Here is a 19,672-nt window from a genome sequence, read left to right as displayed (position 1 = left end):
AGGTGGGCTCAGGGAAGAGCCCCTCAATTACAAAATGCCCCTCCTCATCAGAGAAACCCCCATCTGCTCTCACACACGTGCAACCCCATCCACTTGAGACTCAGGAAAACACCTCCACTAAGGGGAAAGCATTTAAGATGAAAAGAAGAGAAAGAATAAGTTTCTACCATCAGGAATGGCTGACTAGGGTGTCGAAATCTCCGAGTATCTAGCCACCCACGGAAGAACTCACGCACCAGCAATCTTTTCTAGGTAATAAGCAGGATGCTCCTCCCAGAATCGTGTTCTTCCACAAAAATGCAACAGGGGAAACAGTCTCTGTCTGGTGGTTCTGCTACTGCCTCCATGCCCTGCTCCCTTTGGAAGCACATCCTTCAGAGCAAGAACTAATACTCTTCTTTCAACTTCCTCTCACTGTCAGAACATATCACGGCTTAGCAGTTAAGTGCATGTGCTCTGCTACTGGTGGCCTGGGTTCGGATCCCGGGCGCGCACCGACGCACTGCTTCTCCCACCATGCGGAGGTGGTGTCCCACATACAGCAACTGGAAGGATGTGCAACTATGACATACAACTATCTACTGGGGCTTTGGGGGGAAAGAAAATAAAAAAGGAGGAGGATTGGCAATAGATGTTAGCTCAGAGCCGGTCTTCCTCAGCAAAAAGAGAAGGATTAGCATGGATGTTAGCTCAGGGCTGATCTTCCTCACAAAAAAAAAAAAAAAGAACATATCATGGGGCCCACCCAGCAGCCTATAAACGCACTGGCATGGTGCTGATGCAGCCAGGGGAAAACATGCAGAGGCTGCAGTGGCCTGTTCCAAAAACAAGCAGATCTGGTTAAGGCAGGCAAACAACTAGTTACCTTCACCAGCCCAGTCTTCACCAGCAGTAGCTGCATCACCCATAAATACAGCTCTGGGACTCTTAAAAATCAGAATCCACCCCTATTTGAAGTACAAGTTTGGAAACAACCAAGAGTGCCTCCTCCCCTCCATATCCTCCAAAGCTCAGCTGAAACCTCCAGGCCCCTGGGAGGCCTGTCCAGCTTAGCGGCAACGGCAGTGGCAATGGCCTTCTCCAAACTCAGGACATTCATAGACAGCACAGCTCACGGGCCCAGGACACATGATTCCAAAACAAACTACACACCCGGGCTCACCTCCCGGGGCATGGCAGTGAAGAAGACTTGGAAGCCTGAGTTTCAGGAGTGGTGTGGATAGATGAGGAACAAGGCAACAAGCAGACAGTAACAGATGGCACTAAGTACTGTGAAACAAATCATCAGAGCAACATGACAGAGTAGCTGGCGGGGCCTTACTTGGGATTGAGGGGGTCAGAGCACTTCCTCTGAGGAGGAGACACTGACATTGAGACCAGAGCCCAGAGGTAGGAAAGAGCTGGACCTGTTCTCAGAAGGGAGAGGAGGCAAGAACTGGTGAAGCATGAGGACTAAAGGAAAAATGGGTGCAGAGCAGGCCGGAGAGAGAGCACCACAGAAGCCTGGGTACTCAGGCCCCGGAGATGAAAGGAGGGTAGACTGTAGTCTCAATGCATTTGGAGGGCACCGAAGGGTTTTAAGGAGGAGATGAAATGATGGCCTTGTGACGTTTCTTGAGTTGTCATAAACCGTTCTCCCCCTCTTTCACTGTTATTAACCTCCCACGTTTATGCTGCCCTAAATCCATCCCTGGGAGCAGGGACTGGGGCACGGCACTTCCTTTTCATCCTCACAGTGCCCAGCACACTATCATATACTAAAATGACACTTGATGCATAAATACATACACACACACACACACACAAGCACACAGACACATACACTGCTCGTTTATTCAGATGGTTTAAAGAACATATATTTAAAAATTTTCCAAAAGAACCACTCCTCTATAATATATGCAGTTTGCACTACTAATTGGATTATAATTGGAAAATAAAACACTTAGAACTAAAAGCTTAGTTGATGGAAATGCATATTTATCTATCAGTAAAAAGAATTTGGCTACAGTCTTCCCACCAACACAAAAGAAAACAGATTAGCTATTTGCCGGAAAAGGAACCCCCTTCTTACTGAGAATGGAAAGGCCACAGGCAAAGGCCAGCTCCCACCATCACATTGTCGCCACCTACTGGAGAGCTAGAGGACAGAGATCTGCGCAGTTTTCTAGGGTCTGAGACTTCTGGTGTCAATTAACTAGTACAAATAATTGAAATTGACACAGGACAATTCATGGACTTCAAGAGAAAGATCTTGGGCCGGCCCCGTGGCTTAGCGGTTGAGTGCGCGCGCTCTGCTGCTGGCGGCCAGGGTTCGGATCCCGGGCGAGCACCGACACACCGCTTCTCCGGCCATGCTGAGGCCGCGTCCCACATACAGCAACTAGAATGGATGTGCAACTACGGCATACAACTATCTACCGGGGCTTTGGGGGAAAAATAAATAAATAAAATCTTTAAAAAAAAAAAAAGAGAAAGATCCTAAAAGATTCATAAATAACTGATATAAAAGATTTTCTTATCCTAATAAGTTAGCATGGCTTGTTAGAGGCTAAAAATATAATGCCTATTTGTTTTTATGCTGTAAAGAAGAAAAGATCGGGTACTGGCTGAAAGAAAGATGTAATATATTAATTACTCTAGCACTTCTAGAAAAACATTTATTTTTATTTTGTGAGGAAGATCAGCCCTGAGCTAACATCCACGGTAATCCTCTTTTTTTTTTTTTTGCTGAGGAAGACCGGCTCTGAGCTAACATCTATTGCCAATCCTCCTCCTTTTTTTTCCCCAAAGCCCCAGTAGATAGTTGTATGTCATAGCTGCACAGCCTTCCAGTTGCTGTATGTGGGACGCGGCCTCAGCATGGCCGGAGAAGCGGTGTATCGGTGCACACCCGGGATCCGAACCCGGGCCGCCAGTAGCGGAGCGCGCGCACTTAACCGCTAAGCCACGGGGCCAGCCCTAGAATGACATTTAGAATGAAAAAAACTTGACTAAAATTTTTCTCCACATAGAGTTAAAGCAGAATAATAAATCAAAACTACAAAATAATGATAAACTAAAACCAGAGGGAGTAGACAGAGGTAAGAGGAAAATGGGGGGAGAAGGGTATCCTGGAAAACAAGGTTCAGGACAGTTGGTTTCCAGGGATGAGTGGGCAACAGGGGCAAGACCTATTGAGTGGTCGAGTAAAGCGGGCCTGAGAAACGGTCAGGAAATCAAGCAGTGAGGTCACTGGGCACCTCAAGGAGAGCCTGTGCAGATAAGGAGGTAGTTCTCAGCTAGAGATCCTTGGGAATATTTAAAAGCCAATGGGAATAAGATGGATGAGTGAGAGAGACAGACTGACTCGACAAGAGGACACAGGGCTTAGTGGAGGCTGACGAGAAGGCAGAAGGGGAGGGCTCCACAGTCCACCGCGGTCTGGCTCCACAGGCACGCAACCTGTGCAGTAGCAGAGGGCACCCACTCAGAAGGCCCTACCCTTGGTTTAATGCTCTGTTGTCACCATCTTGAAATTCTTAATAATTTTTTAACAAGGGACCCCTTGTTTTCATTTTGCGCTGGGCCTCACAAATTATGGAGCCAGTCCTGGCCCAAGGGGAGGTGCTGGCCTCAGCAATGGACAGGACAGCTCTGCCGCCACAGTGGGAAGAGGAGGTAGAGAAGCAGGGGCAATGCCATCTGCTGTCTTCTTTCTCTGTGAAGCAGAAAGAGTCATCTGCTATGAACAAACAAGAGGACAGACAGAGGGAGCGAGGTTAAAACTTCATATAGGGAGGAGAAATCTGGTAGACTCCACCTTCATCAAGTGATCAAGGTTAACATCCCCTGTAATAAGACAAATCAATATCATGTACTTCCTCATATGATGCCCTAAGAAGGGCACAAGATCACTTTTGAGCTATTTGCTATTCCTGTCAAATGCATAACCACAATGTAATCATAGAAAACCCAAACTGAGGAACATTCTACAAAACAGCAGACCAGTATTCTTGAAAAGTGTCAAGGTCATGAAAGACAAGGAAAGGCAGAGAAACTGTCACAGATTGGAGAAGACTAAGGAGAAATGACAACCAATGCCATGGAGGATAATCTTGAAACAGAGAAAGGCATTGGAAAAAGAACATACAATTTAAATAAGGTTTGTAGCATAGTTAACAGTATTGTATCAATATTAATTTCAACGTTTTGATCAGTGTACTATGATTTTATAAGAACGTAAAATTAGGGGAATGTGGGTAAAGAGTGTGTGGAAACTCTGACTCTTTTCAACTTTTCTATAAGTCTCAAACTATTTCAAAACAAAAAGTTTAAATTCTCATGTGGATTTATCATTTACAATCTTCTTTAATGTTATCAGTAATTCCAGGAACCTCAATTATCACCTTAGAAGCCTAGCACTACTGCATCAGACATGTTCCTGCTTCTCTATCAATCCAAAGAATCAGTAACAAAAAAGAAGGTTATGTTCCACTTAAAAATGATGACTTTGAACAGGTCATACAGCTGTAAGTTTATACAACGCTTCCCCCACACCTATTGCATCATTCCACTTCACAGCATCCCAGCGAGGGAGGGGCAGAGGGAGGGATGGAAGAACAGGAACGTCCCTCAGTTCTCACTCCTCTGCCTGCCGCACTCTTGCGTCTCGAAGGCTATTGAGTGAGTGCATTAATTAAAGCCTTTAGAAGTGTTAAGCATCTATGAGAACCACACAGGTTGCAAGGACTATCACAGATTTCTGTTTCTACTTTAATTAAAATTTTTTGTCAAAGCTTACAGAGTCGGCAGCAAATCCAGGTCAGACATTGCTTCAGAAAAATGAGGATTTACAAAGAACCTCGGGTGGTACATCTACCCACACCTGGGACAAAACCCACTCCAGGTAACCGTTCTGAGCTGGTGCACAGCCAGCCCAGGGCTGAGTGGGGTTGTGCCACTACTCTGCTGCCACCCAGCGGTGTGTGGACACCAAGGCACCTCGCCAGGGAACAGGAGCCCAGAGGAAGAAATGGGCTCTGTGAAGGACATTTTCTCTGGGTCCCAAGTCAGGAGGAGGCAAGGGAGAAGCGCTGTCCAGCCTGCCACAGCACTGAGGAGACACAGTGTAAACAGATGCATCCCTGGGAAGGGACGGATTAAAATAAACACTAGGTTGCTGCGATGAATTGGTTGCTCCACCTCAGAATGAAACCTGCTCCAGGAACAAAATCGAAGCCAAAATATATTATAAGCATCCAGGAGGCAGACCCCGAAATCTGGCTCCAGGCTTACCTGCTTCGGGTCGGAGGCAGCAGCGCCAGGAGCCGGGGACTCCAGTTCTATGGTCACAGGCCCATCGTTCTGGATGTGGACTTGCATGTAGGCACCAAACTTGCCATCTGAAAGAGCAATTCCAAGTTACAAGAGATGCAGATCCCAGATCACCCCATCTAAAAAGCACACCTAGGTCAACGTCACCAGAAGCCTGGGGGAGCAGGACTGGCCCAGCCCATGAGTAGTGAGGGGAACGCAAAATTATACAGCCCAGACCCCACTGCTCGCCCCACAGCCTTGGCAAGAAGGAAAGACCTGGTAACACCAAGAGTCAGGGAAAATGTGGGTTAACAAGACTGTAAGAAGGTGGGAAGGTGAATTGGTATAACCACTTTGGAGGGCATTTTGGTGCTGTAGCAAGTAAAGTTCAAGTCAAACAAACCCTACAACTCTGGATTCCACTTTGGGGAGTCTACTCTAGAAACTCTGGCACAAGAAGAAATGTTCAAGAGCGTTCACTCTGGCAGTGCTCATAAAAGAAAAAAGTGGACACAATCTGACTATCCTCAGTGGAGGAATGAAAGCATAAACACTGCCTTAATTCCTCAGTGGAATACTATATGGCAGCCTCATCCGTCAACACGGCAAATCTCAAAAATACAATGTGATCTTTAAAAAGTAACTTGCAACAAAGACCCATCATTATGATAGCATTTATATGATATTTTTAAATACCCAAAACAAACATGGGCAGGAAAGATAAATGCCAAGCGCAGGATAGCAGCAACACTCCTACTGAAGAGAAGGCAGGGGTGGTGGGATTTGAGAGAGAGACCTGAAGTAAAGGTGACCAACTGGGTAATGAGTACGCTGGTATCTATTTTCCGTACATTTCATAATTAAAATTTTTAAACAAATCAAATATAAAAGGAAAAGAAACTTAGAATGCTCCTCCCAAGTAATCTCATACACTGCCCTGCAACTGGCCCACAGGCCTGCACGGTGTAAGAAGAGGTCCTGCTTCCTCACTGTAAGGTCAAAAGGCAGGTCAAACTACTGAAGGCACCAAGGCCAGAGAACTGAGACACCTTGCTCCTCACGGGACGGGACTGCCCAAAACTGGGGGCCACTCCTCTCCCCCTGCCCCACACTCCTCCCTTGCCCCAGCAAGGCAGCAGAACCAACCTGTTCCCCAGGATGTGCTGTCAAACTGGCCACAGGCTGCCCCAGAAAAGAGCGCCTCTCTATGTCCTATTCCAAATCCTCTGTTTAACACCCAAACCCACTCAACTGCATCTGATCAAGTCCCAAACGCTGAATTACATTTATAAAGAAACCCAAGCATATGCTTTGAGAGATGATGTCATGGAATAACCAGAATGTCAACTCCATCCATCCAAGCACCTCTGTTAAGTGCTGGGCATAAACGATGCTGATGACACATACAGACACTTACTCAAGGGAACACACTGTTCTTGACAAGTAGGGAAGGTTGCTTGCACACCATCTCTGATAAATCCAAAACTAAGAAAAGAGTTGGGTCCACAGAATTAAAACAGTATGAGTCCTCAGAAAGTGAGAAACATGCGTATGAGATGCAGTCCCCATTTGAAAATCACTCACAGCAACTACGTGCCAGGCACAGTGCTAGAGATCGAAGACCCAGCTCAAAGGCACAGACAGCCTTGGCACTCATGAACCCTGAGGTCTAGTGTGGGGGACAGACGGGCACACCGTGGTGATGATACAGCACAGTAAGACCATGAGAGATTCTGGCTCTGGAGGCCAGAGAAGGGTCAGAGTCCCTACCTTGGGGGATGGGGAGGGAGTCAGAAAGGCTCCATGAGTGAGCCTACACAGGGTCCAGGACTTGAAGGGCAACCAGGACTCAGGCTGGAAGAGAGGACAGTCTCAGCCTCTAACTAGCTCTGAGAACTTGGTGAGTTTCTTAACCTCCCAATGGCTCAGTTTCTCACCTGCATCACAGGTATACTAACAAGAGGACCTCAGTCCTGGTGAAACTTCAATGAAACCGAGCACGGAAGTGCCTGGGACACTGGCTAGCACATGGTGTGCTCAAAATCAGTGTTTGCTCTTACTATCATAAAAAGCCATGTTCAAGGGGCTCCACAAAACCAGAACAGAGCTTTCCAACTGTGTCCTTCCAGGTATTCCTTGCATAAAGAATGCCACAATCATATACTTTCAGAAAATCACACATGTTTGAACTCTCTCCCTTGAAGAATCACGATGTACAGCCGCACATAACAAGTTCTCAAGACATCCTGGAGTAAAGAAACCTATTATTTTCTTTACTCTGGTGGTCCCCAAACTCCCCTGGGCAGAGGGCCCTTATTTCACACAGAATATCCTTTATTGTACAGATGACCCTCTGGGAGAGGCCAAGGCAAACAAAAATGCAGCCCAGGTGGGCCACCCTGGGGCTGGAGCCCCTCTGGCTTCCCACCTGGAGCACAGATTTGCTCTCAGGTCCTGGGGTCCTCAGACACCAGACCCAGACCCACCACCACGTGAGGGTGACCGCTGTGAGCCTCTGCTCCTGCCACCACAACCACACAATTTCCACCTCTGACTCCTCCCCACCTGGTACTACCCCCTCCAATGATCCTTAACCTCATGGAGGATCTTAGCAAAATAGGCACACGAACTGTTGGTTTCCTTCAGAGCACAGACAGTAGCACTGGAAACTGTATTAGCAGCACCCAAGATGTTCGCCATTTTTATAGGCAAGATTAATCCAGTCCCCCAAATGTGCTCAAATAATGGTGACTTTCCGTGACCTCCTATCAGATTAAAGCGGCCATTCAAATCTGTGGAGCTTTTGTTTTATCCATGTCGGGCTAGCTAAAAAGACATCAGCTGTGAAGGAAATCATGTGTTTAATTGCATGCTAAAATTATGGCTACAATTAGTAGCAAATTTCAGCCGCTGCACTCCTCAGGGAAGCTGAAGGCAGACTCAGGAGGAAAGGAATTATTTCCGACCTTGAATTTCTGTTGCCAGGATATACGACATATGCTTCGCTGTGTTTATCATTCCAAGTAGCAAGAAATTTATTTTCTTTTCCTGTTTTTCTTCAGTTAAGAACAGAACTATTATCTGAATTTCCATTTGTACAGACAATAAATCCAAAGACATATTTTAAGAGGTCTTAAAATGGTAACATTTTTTCCAGTCCAGATCAAAGAGTAAAGCCCCCAAGAAAAATTATATTGGCCAGGGAAAATAAAAACATTTTTTAAAATAATCTTAAAAGACAGAAACATATCTATAAAACATCTGGGCTCCAATGGTGATATAATCAAGTCGTTCTTAGATATAAGCCCCAGGGTTCTACCCAAAGCTAGAGGAGAAGCACATGTCAGACACAGCTGTGCCATGTTTCCAGCAGGAAAACTCCCCGTGTAAGCCAAACTCGCCATGACCTGGTCTCCAGCAGCAGCTGTCCGGGGCCCCTCCCAGGCCCAAACCAGAGCACAGCATTTACCTGCAAGGGCTGACGTCCCCACCCCTTTGAACAATGCTCAATGGAAAAAATGTTACCATTTTAAGCTGCCTGTCACCACCCACCAAGAAGCCACACCCTGCCTCTCTGTGCCCTGGTTCGTTCCAGGATGGCAGCAGGACAGTCCCCACAAGGAGGGTGCACGTGAGTTAGCAGGCACTGGGCCCAGAGCCTGGCAGTCAGTGCAAAGGAAATCTCAGTCACTGTTACTATTGTCACTCCCGCCATTGTTCATGGTAGTATACAGACAAAATGGGGGTAGAGGGGCATAAAACCACACCGAAAAAGCACACTACTGAAGAAAAATGGAAAGAATAGAAGGCCCAAGCTCTCTGCTCTTCAGAGCCAGCCCTGCAGGGCCGTGACTAGGCTGGGGCTCAGCCTACTTCCAGGCACCGGTCCTGGACCCTGGTACTGGACACTGAGCCTCAGGCCAGGCCACCTAAGCACATCCTCAAAGGCAGCTCCCTCTGCCGTCGAGGCGGCATCCTCACCACCCAGGCTTCCTCTTTGTTACTTTCAACGTGTTCAAAGCCTGGGCAGGGAAGAGGGTGCTACTGATGGAGACCCCAACATCAGTGCACAGGCTGAGAACCAAATCTAGCAAATGCGTGGACCTGGAGGGCTCAAAATAAGTACGTGGTGAGGCTAGGCTCTTGTGGCTGGAGGAGTCTGGTCTAGATGCAGAGGCTTGCATCATGCCTGGAGCCTGAGGGAGTGTGACCCTGGCGGGCCGCGGGCACTATGGCAGCTGTCCGAGAGCACGGAGCTGCTTCTATAGAGCTGCTTCCGGGCCCCCACCTCCCCAGAGGGCTCAGCTGAGCCAGAGCACCATCACTGGTGCAAGGATTCCAAGACAGCAGCCAACCAAGCTCAAGGAGGCCTGGAAAGCAGAGGCAAGGGCTCTGGGAGCCTTTGGCAGACACCAGCAGCTCCGGGAATGGTGTTTCCTAAGTGACTCGGCTGGAGAAAATACTCAGTTGTCAGCGAAAGGGTACATTAGAGGCCCTAGCAGCTGAGTTTCTCAGAGAGCGAGGGCCAGGCCTAGGTGGGCAGCATTAGAACCACTGTGAGATTCCATCCACATTCAGGGCCATGGGGGGAACTGGATCGGCGATCCCGGGAATCTTATGGCTTCTCCCCACGCTCAAGTCCCCCCTTATCAGTAGTCCCTGCTTGGCTCTTCAGTGGTTCAATCCACTAGAGGGAGACACCTCCTCTGGGCAGCAGATGTCTCAGGCCTGGGACTCAGTGGCAAAAGACACTAGGGACAGGCCCTGTGGCCCAGCATGGAAAGTGCCTACTCACAGGAGAGTGAGGGCACCTGTCACCAAAGAGGGGCCATCCCAATTCCAAACCAAAGAGCTAAAAACAGGGGCTTCCAGGGGAAACAGACATTACCATGGGAAATGTTTAGATCCAAAATCAACCTCTTGCTGGGAGGTGAAATTCTCATCTGAGCTGAAGTTCTGATGTCATGGACTCGAGACAACTAATGTAGCCCTTGCTGCGCAACAGGGAGGCTCAAGGCAAGGTTTTCTCTGACCATCAGGCTTTGCTCATCTTTGGGCTTTGCTGGGGCCCTTAACATCATTCTGCCTGAGATAACTACGTCCAAGGCTGCCTAGTCTCCTCACCGAGGCGCAAGTGAGCCTGTGCGGGACAATGCAGTGTTTGAGATCCTGAAAGACCTACATGGACCCCTGTGAAACGGCTCGGACACAGCTGCTGCGAGAACCTGGACTCCACTGGGCACAGACACCCCTCCACCGAAAGCAGCAGAGTAAAAAACCAGGGAGGGCAGTTTCTGAACTCATCAGGCCATAGGATTTGATTTCAGACTTTAATTCCTTTGGACTTGAAAGCCTTTGGTCTTGAATACAATATAGAATTTAAACATGACCTGTGATTTTTCCCTAGGACTGTAATAATGGGAGAGGGTTTACACTCAAACTCAGTGCATCTCTATGTTGTTGGCATTTTATCATGAGTTTCTTATGTATTTTATCATTGGAGTATACTAATAGCATCACTTAACCTTAATGCAGTGAGGCAGAATAAGTCTTCATACCTAGCGAGGAAAAGGGCCTTGAAGGGGCTTCAGAGCAGTGTTCTGACCCAGATTACGGCCTCTGGGGACAAAAGACACACAGCAGGAACAGCCTCAAAGAGATTCAAAGGTGGACTCAAAGGACTGAGCCTGTAAACTCTGACCCTCCCCTGAGGGGGGAGCCCCCAAAGCCAGAGTGAGCCTCTGTTCAGAACCACCACCATCATCCCCCATTACCCCAAAGGGTAGAGCCACAGTCCTCAGAATGGTGTGCATACCTCTCTCTCTCCTTCTGTATGTGTGTGTGTGTGCACGCGCATAACTGTTCTTGTAATTATCGTTGAGAAGAAAGAGTGATCCTAAAAAGCTTCCCAAATCTGAAAGCATGTTATTACCTTAGGATACACATCTATGGGGGAAATGGGTCACTCGGCTGCTGTGTTGGGAACGGCCTGAAGGGAGGCCCAGGTCAAGGCAGGAAACCCACTGAGAGGCTGTCATGATAATTCAGATGAGAGATGACCAGGACCTGGCCAGGGTGGGGATAGCAAAAGTGGTGTGTAGTTGCTGGATTCTGTGTGTGTGTCAAACGTAAAGCTAACAGGATTTGTTGATGGACCAGATGTGGGGCAAAGAGGAGTCAAGCAAAACTCTGAAGTTTTGGACCTTAAGTGCATTTATTAGAAAGTAAACTGAAAGTAAATGAAATACAGTAACAGGAAAAGAAACCAAATAAACTACACAGAGAAAGTATGTAAAATGAAAAAAGTGAAGATTAAAGGAAAATAATGAAATATCAAACAAAAAAATAACTAGATGACAGATTAACTTAAGAACTAGTTTTCTGAAAAAATACTAAAAACTCTGAGAAAAAAAGGAGTAATTACAACTAAACCACAATGAGAAGAGGGATATGACCCTAGATATAGAGATCCTTCTAAATTACAGAAAAATCTGTAAACTTTCTTCCAATATATCTGAAACTCCAGATGGAAAGGAGATGCATGGGGCCAGCCCCATGGCTTAGCAGTTAAGTGCATGCACTCCGCTGCTGGCGACCCGGGTTCGGATCCCGGGCGCACACTGACGCACCGCTTCTCCGGCCATGCTGAGGCCGCGTCCCACATACAGCAACTAGAAAGATGTGCAGCTATGACATACAACTATCTACTGGGGCTTTGGGGAAAAAAAAATAAATAAATAAAATTATTAAAAAAAAAGAAAGAAAGGAGATGCAGGTGAAATGAACTGCCTACAGGGCCCAAGGGTGCTGGGAAACTGGACCAGGGCCATGATCAGGGAAGGCTGCCCAAAGGGCTGGACTGACATGTTCTACTAAAACAGGTAATTCCTGTTATTTAAATTGGTCCAGACCACAAAAGGTGATTAAAAGCTATCCAATTTATTCTGCAAGGCTAGTATTACCCTAATACTAAAATTGAACATGAGTGTTTAAAAAAAAAGGCAGAGGCCAATTTCACCTTTGACTACAGATGCCAAAATTCTACAGGAACACTTGGGAAATCTCTCACAGGCATACATTAGAAGAATACTACGCAGTGAGCAGAGAAGCTTTAATCAGCTCAGCTCATGACTAGGAAATGCGTTCACAGGCATTAACACTTAGAGAAAAAGACATTGGAGAAAATCAGCTTCCTTTCCTGTTTAAAAATGAAACACTTACTTGGCTAGCAAGGAAGCTCACTTCTCTTAACTCTGAAAAGACTGTGTAGTTGTGCTGAGGAAGAGAACCGACTTAGTAAAGTGGAGGGCATGGAGCCCTCGCCAGGAGCACTCATGGTGGAGGGGTGGGGGCAAAAGGCTGACTGGAGTGGGTTTATGAGAGAATGAGAGGAGAGGAATAGAGACAGACAGTGAGTACAGACAGCTCTTTCAGAGAGTTTGCAGTAAAGTGGAACAGAGAAATGGGGAAGTAGCTGGAAGGGGGGCTAAGAGAGGCTGTCTCTGAGATGGGAGAACTAACAGCACATTTGCAATCCAGTAGGAATGATCCAGGAGAGAAGGAGCAATGACTGACTGGGGAGACAGAGGAGGACGGTAGGAAGAATGTCCCTGAACAGGCCAGGACAGGGATTTGGAGGGCAGCAGAGGGGTCAGCCGCTGCGACAGGAAGGAAAGCGGTTCCTGGTGCAGATGCTGGCAGGCTGGCAGGTGGAGTGAGGGGAACTTCTGAAAGTTCTCTTCTGAGGGCTTCAATTTCTCAGGGAAAGGTGACCTAAGGTCAACAGCCAAGGTGAGGATGAACGTTTGAGTAGAGAAAGCAGTCACATAGGAGAAGAGCAGAGTGAATTAACAGGTCAATGTATCACAATTGCTGGGCCCACTTGCAGGTCAAGGTCATGAATGTGACACTGGTCAACATGATGGATGTTTTCTCCAGCCATATTCAGCTGCACAGGCACACGGCAGGCCAAGGGCTGGTGTTAACCAGGGCTAGAGTTTTGCCAAGCAAGGTCAACACTCCAAAAAACGGTCAAGGGAGGTGAGGGAATATGCTAGAGGGTATTATCATCATGGACCACAGGATTTATGAATTTACAAATTTAATGCAATCCAAATAAAAATAACACAGATTATTTTCTGGAACTAGACAACCTTATTTTAAAATTCATATAGAAAAATAACAAATAAGAATAGCTAGGAAAACTCCAGAAAGCAACATGGGCAAGACTCACCCAATATGAAAGCACAGTGAAAATCTTCAATAACTAACACAGTTTGTCTTCAGCCTATAGACAGACAAAAGGAACAGAATTTTTGTTTCCATACGATTTTAAAAGTCATAAATACATACAGGAATTTAATATGAGATAAACCCAGAATCTCAAACTAGTGGAGGTAAAGATGGTTTTTTTTAAATAAATGGTTTTGGGAAACCATTTAGTAACCACCTGGAATAAGATAAATTTTGGATCCATGCTTTACATCATATACAGGATAAATTCCAAATGGATCAAAGATTTCAAAGTAAAAAATGAAAGCACAAAAGCCCTAGGGGGAAAAATAGCCAGATGTCTTTGTAACTTTGGAGTAGGAAATGTCATAGAAATCATAAGAAACTATGATTCAAAATGCAGCAGACATTTTGAAAAACTGATAATCAACTATTTAAGGATCAAAAATGTCTAGGGCCAGCCCTGTGGCATAGTGGTTAAGTTCAGCATGCTCCACTTGAGCCGCCCAGGTTCGTGGGTTCGGATCCCAGGCATGGACCTATACCACTCATCAGCCATGCTATGGCAGTGACCCACATACAAAATAGAAGAAGATTAGCTCAGGGCTAGTCTTTCTCAGTGAAAAAAAAAAAAAATTGTCCAGCAAACAATCCCTTAAGCAAGATCAAAGGACAAATGAAAAAATGGATGAAAAATATCTGCAACTCATAGCATATATAAAAAGCTTACAGAAACAAAGAACCTGACAAACCACATGCACAGTTCACAGAAAAGGAAATGCAAATCACTTAAACATCTGAAAAAAAGTTCACCACACTCTGCACATTAAAACTATAATAAGATGTCATTTTCTCCTATAGGATAGGCAAAATTCTAGATCAAAATACACTCTGTTGACAAAGCTATAAGGAATATGGCAGTCTCACACACTGCAAAAAGGTGCAATGCCTACAGAGGGCCATCTGGCATTATCTATCAATCCCACTTCTGGGAATTTATCCCACAGTATATCCGCTTGCATATGATGCGGCATGTGTACAAATTTATTCACTGTACCACTGTTGTTTCATAAGCTAAAAATCAGAAACAACCCAAGAGTCCAACAACACAACATGTATTAAATAAGCCAGGCTATGTTCTCACCATAGACACTAAACAGCTGTTAAAAAAGAAGAGATGTGAGAAAGTTCTCTATGAACTAATGTGGAAAGAATCTCTAGGAAACACTGTAAAATATTTTAAAAAGCAACATGTTAAACACGCTACCTTTGTATAAAAAGGGAGATATAGTTTGCCTAAAGAAACACTAGAAAGATAGAAAAAAATTAATAAACGCAATCACCTATAGAGAGCAAGGGAAACAGATTGGACAGAAACAAGAGTGAGAGCAAGACTTCTCAAGGTAGATCTTTTCATATCATTTTGATGTCTGAACTACCTGATCATATTATGTATTCAAAAATTAATTAGAACAAAGTTGGAAGACTTATACTTCCCAATTTCAAAACCTACTGCAGGGCCAGCCCCGTGGCTTAGCGGTTAAGTCACACGCTCTGCTGCTGGCAGCCCAGGTTCGAATCCCGGGCACGCACCAACGCACCGCTTCTCCGGCCATGCTGAGGCCACGTCCCATATACAGCAACTAGAAGGATGTGCAGCTATGACATACAACTATATACTAGGGCTTTGGGGGAAAAAATAAATAAATAAAATTTTTTAAAAAAACTTACTACAAAGCTACAGTAATCAAAACAACGTTGGGGCCAGCCCGGTGGTGTGGCGGTTAAGTGCGTGCGCTCCACTGCAGCAGCCCAGGATTTGCAGGTTCGGATCCCGAGCATACATCAATGCACCGCTTATCAAGTCATGCTGTGGCGGCGTCCCATATAAAGTAGAGGAAGATGGGCACGGATGTTAGCCCAGGGCCAATCTTCCTTGGCAAAAAGGGGAGGATTGGCTTCGGAGGTTAGCTCAGGGCTGATCTTCCTCACACACACACACAAAAAACACTGTAGTACTGCCATAAGGATAAACACACAGAACAATGAAATGGAATTGAGAGTTCATAAATAAACTCATACATAAATGACCAACAACAAGAGTGCAAAGACCAGTCAATGAGGAGAGAATAGTCTTTTCAACAAATAGTAATGGGACAACTGAATATTCACAGGCCAAAGAATGAAGCTGGGCCCTTACCTCACACCATATACAAAAATCAACTCAAAATGGATCAAAGACCTAAATGTAAGGGTTAAAACTATAAAACTCTGAGAAGAAAACATAAGGTTAATCTTTACGACAGTGGACTTTGGCAATGGTTTCTCAGATATAACACCAAAAACACAAGCAACAAAAGAAAAAAACAGACAAAATTTGACTTCATCAAAATTTAAAACCTCTGTGCATCAAAGGACACTATCAAGAAAGTAAAAGGACAATCCACAGAATGGGAGCAAATGCTTGCAAATCATACGTCTAATAAGGGTCTAATATCCAGAATTTATAAATTACATACAATTCAACAGCAAAAAGACAAACAACTCAATTTTAAAATGATAAAAGAACTTTAAAAATCATTTCTCCAAAGAAGATATACAAGTGGCCAACAAGCACATGAAAAGATGCTCAATATCATTAGTTATTAGGAAAATGCAAATCAAAACCACAATGATGTACCCTTCACACCCACTAGGATGGCTATAATCAAAAAAATGGAAAATAACAAGTGTTGACAAGGATGCAGAGAAATTGGAACCCTCATACCTTGCTGGTGAGAATGTAAAAAGGTTAGGTTGCTGTGGAAAAGAATTTGGCAGTGCCTCAGTAAGTTAAACACAGAATTACCATATAATCCAGCAATTCCACTCCTGAGTACATAACCAAAAGAAATGAAAACAGGTGTTCAAATAAAAACTTGTATATGCATGTTCATGGCAGCCCTATCCACAATAGCCAAAAGGTTGGGAAAAAACCAAATGTCCATCAATGGATGAATGGATAAACAAAATGTGTTATATTCATGCAATGAAATATTATTTATAAAAAGGAATAAAGTACGGATACATGCTACGACATGGATGAACCCTGAACACATTATGCTAAGTGAAAGAAGCCAGATACAAAAGGCTGCATATTGTATAATTCCATTTATACAAAATATCAAGAATAGACAAATCCATCGAGACCAAAAGCAGATTAGTGGTTGCCAGGAGCTGGAGAGAGGAGGGAACGAGGAGTGACTGCTAAATGGGCACAGGGTTTCCTTTTGGGATGATGAAAATGTTTTGGGACTAGATAGGGTGATGGGTGCACAGTAATATACTAATGTCACTGAATTCTACACTTTAAAATGGTTGATTTTATGTTATGTGTACTTACCACAATAAAAAATAAATTAATTTTTGAAAGAACAAATAAATACCGAAAACGAAAAATAAATGACTGACTTAAAACTCAAATGACAGACTAAACTCCAGACTGGACAAAGTCATGGAAAGAATTAGAAAACTGGAGGATTCACTCAGGACACAGCAAAGAGAAAGAAAGCGATTAAGACACTATACCACTTACACTAGTCCTTTGCTTAATAAACCATTTGTCTGAAGAAAATTAAAAGACAGCCAACTAATTTTTCAATATTTCTGAATTTGTACACCCTGATTCACTAAGGTTTTGAACTCTTCCTATTTCCCCTGGTAAGAGATTCAGACTTGTCTTTTCATCCTGAGTCATTTCATGTCCTTGGATAGTGACAACAATGAAAGGAGCTTCATTCCACCTATGCCTGTATCTTCTTTTTTAAAATGGCCTTTATTTATTCAAATTGAATTGCCATAACAGACTCTGCTGGGCAAGAAGAAAGAGCTGAGTCTGTAACTCATGATCAGAAGCATGGAGGAAGTTCAGGTGATAGAAAAGTGACTAAGGAAAATAAGGACAGGAGGTAGAAGCAGTCCAGGGAGAAAGAGGATGGACAGGACAGCAAATCCACCAAAACAAGGCTATCCTCATCTCCCTGGATCCGGAGGCATTCATCATACAAAATAACTGAACACCTATGACGCGATGCATAAGGCACTCTGCCATTATTACCTCAGGGCACTGAACCATCACCACATCACTAACATTGTTTTTAAGGTACCCACAGACACGTATTTAGGTGGGGAAAGGGGAAGTGGTAAAATTAGGTTGTTGTTCACCTTGGATAATCTACTAAGCAAATCAAGGAAATCATGAAAAGCTAGGATTTAAAAACAAAAATGAACAGAGTTTGCCATTCGGGTAGAGAGAAGGTAAATTGTAGCCACAGAGATGACATAATATAAGTGTAAACCAAAAAGAGACAAGCAGAAACAAATAAGGAAGTTGGTAAGCCAATTACTGAAGAGAATAAAATAAATGGAAGGAAGGATAGAAAATATTAACTGATTTGGCCAAAATCAGTCACACATCTGTATCAACTTCTGCATGACAGCATCAGCCTGTGCCACAGTCTGCCAGCCTTGCCATTTATCAACAACGTAGATGTGACCCCACACTGTGATTCCCTGAATTTACGTTAATAATAATACCTCTGGCATCACTGCCCTTGCCCAAGTATATAAAACAGGCTTCCACAGAAAGCTCACTCATGCTGCTAAAATGTTTTAAGTAGCAAAAAAGAGTAGAAAATTAAATAAATCCATAAAAATTAAACACTAACCACAAACCAAAAACTAGATGTGGTCTTCCTCCCCCTGGCGCCTTCTCTTTGCATTATGAACCTGTAGGAGACCTTGACGTAACGGATGTCCCAGGGAGAGAACAGAGCCGAGGCAATCAGAAAGCTTCTGCGCTCCTTAAACGTCTTTCCACATTTCTTCTTTGCCACCCACGATAGATCAGACCCCACAGAGAATACACAGGCAGCTCTTTTTAATACCGCAGCAGCTTCTGATTTGCTGAACAAAGCTGACAGGTGAATGCTTTTCTGGGCCCATTACAAATGGCTCAGACTTGGAACAAGGAGCTTGAGAGCAGAGATCCTTCTTTTCAACCATTCCATTTTGGTATAACATTTATTTTTTTCCTAACTATAAAAGCAATGCATGCTCAACAGTCAACTTTGAGAGTGTTTAATGCCTCCCACTGAACAGTACTTTCAGCAATCACCTGAAGGATGGAGATTCCTGGGGGACTGCAGAAGGCCACATCCAAACCCAGTTTCTTCGGCCCACTCAGTCAGGGGGTTCAATAAAGCACCCTTAACCTCCGGCTCACTCTACAGTAGAGGGGGAAAACTGATGAATTTGTGCACTAGGTTTTTTCCCCCTAAAGCAATTATTTGAAGAAGAGCCAGAGAATGAGAAAAACCCTTTGAGAGCACCAGAGTTATGAGCCATGGAGGATTAAAGATGGCCACAAACTCCCTGACATTCCTTCCTTTGCAAGGTGGGTCTACATCTCTCCCCTTGAATCTAGGCAGGCTGTGAGACTGCTTTGACCAATAGCATATGGCAGAGATGATGCTGCACCACTTTCTAGGTCTGGCATCAAGGGGCTGGCGCTTCCACTGCCTGTCTCTTGGAATGCTCACTGTGGGGGAAGCCAGCCATCATGTTAGAAATCCAACTACCCTGAGACCGCCAGGCTTTGAGAAGCCCAAGCAATATGGGGCCCCTGGAGGATAAGATGGCTGTGGGGGGGAGATGCACAGAGACCATCTTAAATGCAGATCCCCCAGCCCCTAGCCAACACCACACGGATCAGAGACAAGCGCTCAGCCAAGCCCCTCCTAGATTCTTGACCCACAAATTGTGAGGGAGACACAATGGTTATTTTTAAGCCACTAAGTTTAGGGGTAGTATGTTATGCAGCAATAGACAAGGGGAGCATAAGGCAAGGTAGGCAAGTTCTTGCAAAGGGGAGATGCCCCGACACCCCCATAGGGTCAGGGGGCCAGCAGAACCAAACTAGAGTGCGGAGGAGTGCAAGGGCAGACGCAAACGCAGGGGGTTCCCAACACACTGCCCCAAACAGGGCAAGGGTGCTGAGGTTTCTGGTCATGTGGGTGTGGTGGCCAGCTTAGTTTAAAGCACCAAGTCAAGGCCAAGTGGAGCAGAAGAGGCCCCAACGTGCCACTCAGGGTAACTACGCCACTCA

The 19,672-nt window shown here is 45.0% G+C and overlaps 1 protein-coding gene across 1 annotated transcript in view; it reads right to left on the bottom strand.

Moving 5' to 3' along the window:
• DTD1 (D-aminoacyl-tRNA deacylase 1) overlaps positions 1-19,672 on the bottom strand; it is a 167,504-nt gene that overhangs the window by 132,537 nt on the left and 15,295 nt on the right. The window contains exon 4 of the mRNA XM_058563306.1: positions 5,275-5,381. Coding sequence (XP_058419289.1) covers positions 5,275-5,381 — 107 coding nt within the window. The remainder of the gene's footprint in view (positions 1-5,274; positions 5,382-19,672) is intronic.

The sequence above is a fragment of the Diceros bicornis genome, chromosome 19 (genome assembly GCF_020826845.1).
Source record: "Diceros bicornis minor isolate mBicDic1 chromosome 19, mDicBic1.mat.cur, whole genome shotgun sequence".
Taxonomy (NCBI): Eukaryota; Metazoa; Chordata; class Mammalia; order Perissodactyla; family Rhinocerotidae; genus Diceros; species Diceros bicornis.
This window is presented reverse-complemented; position numbering and strand designations above follow the sequence as displayed.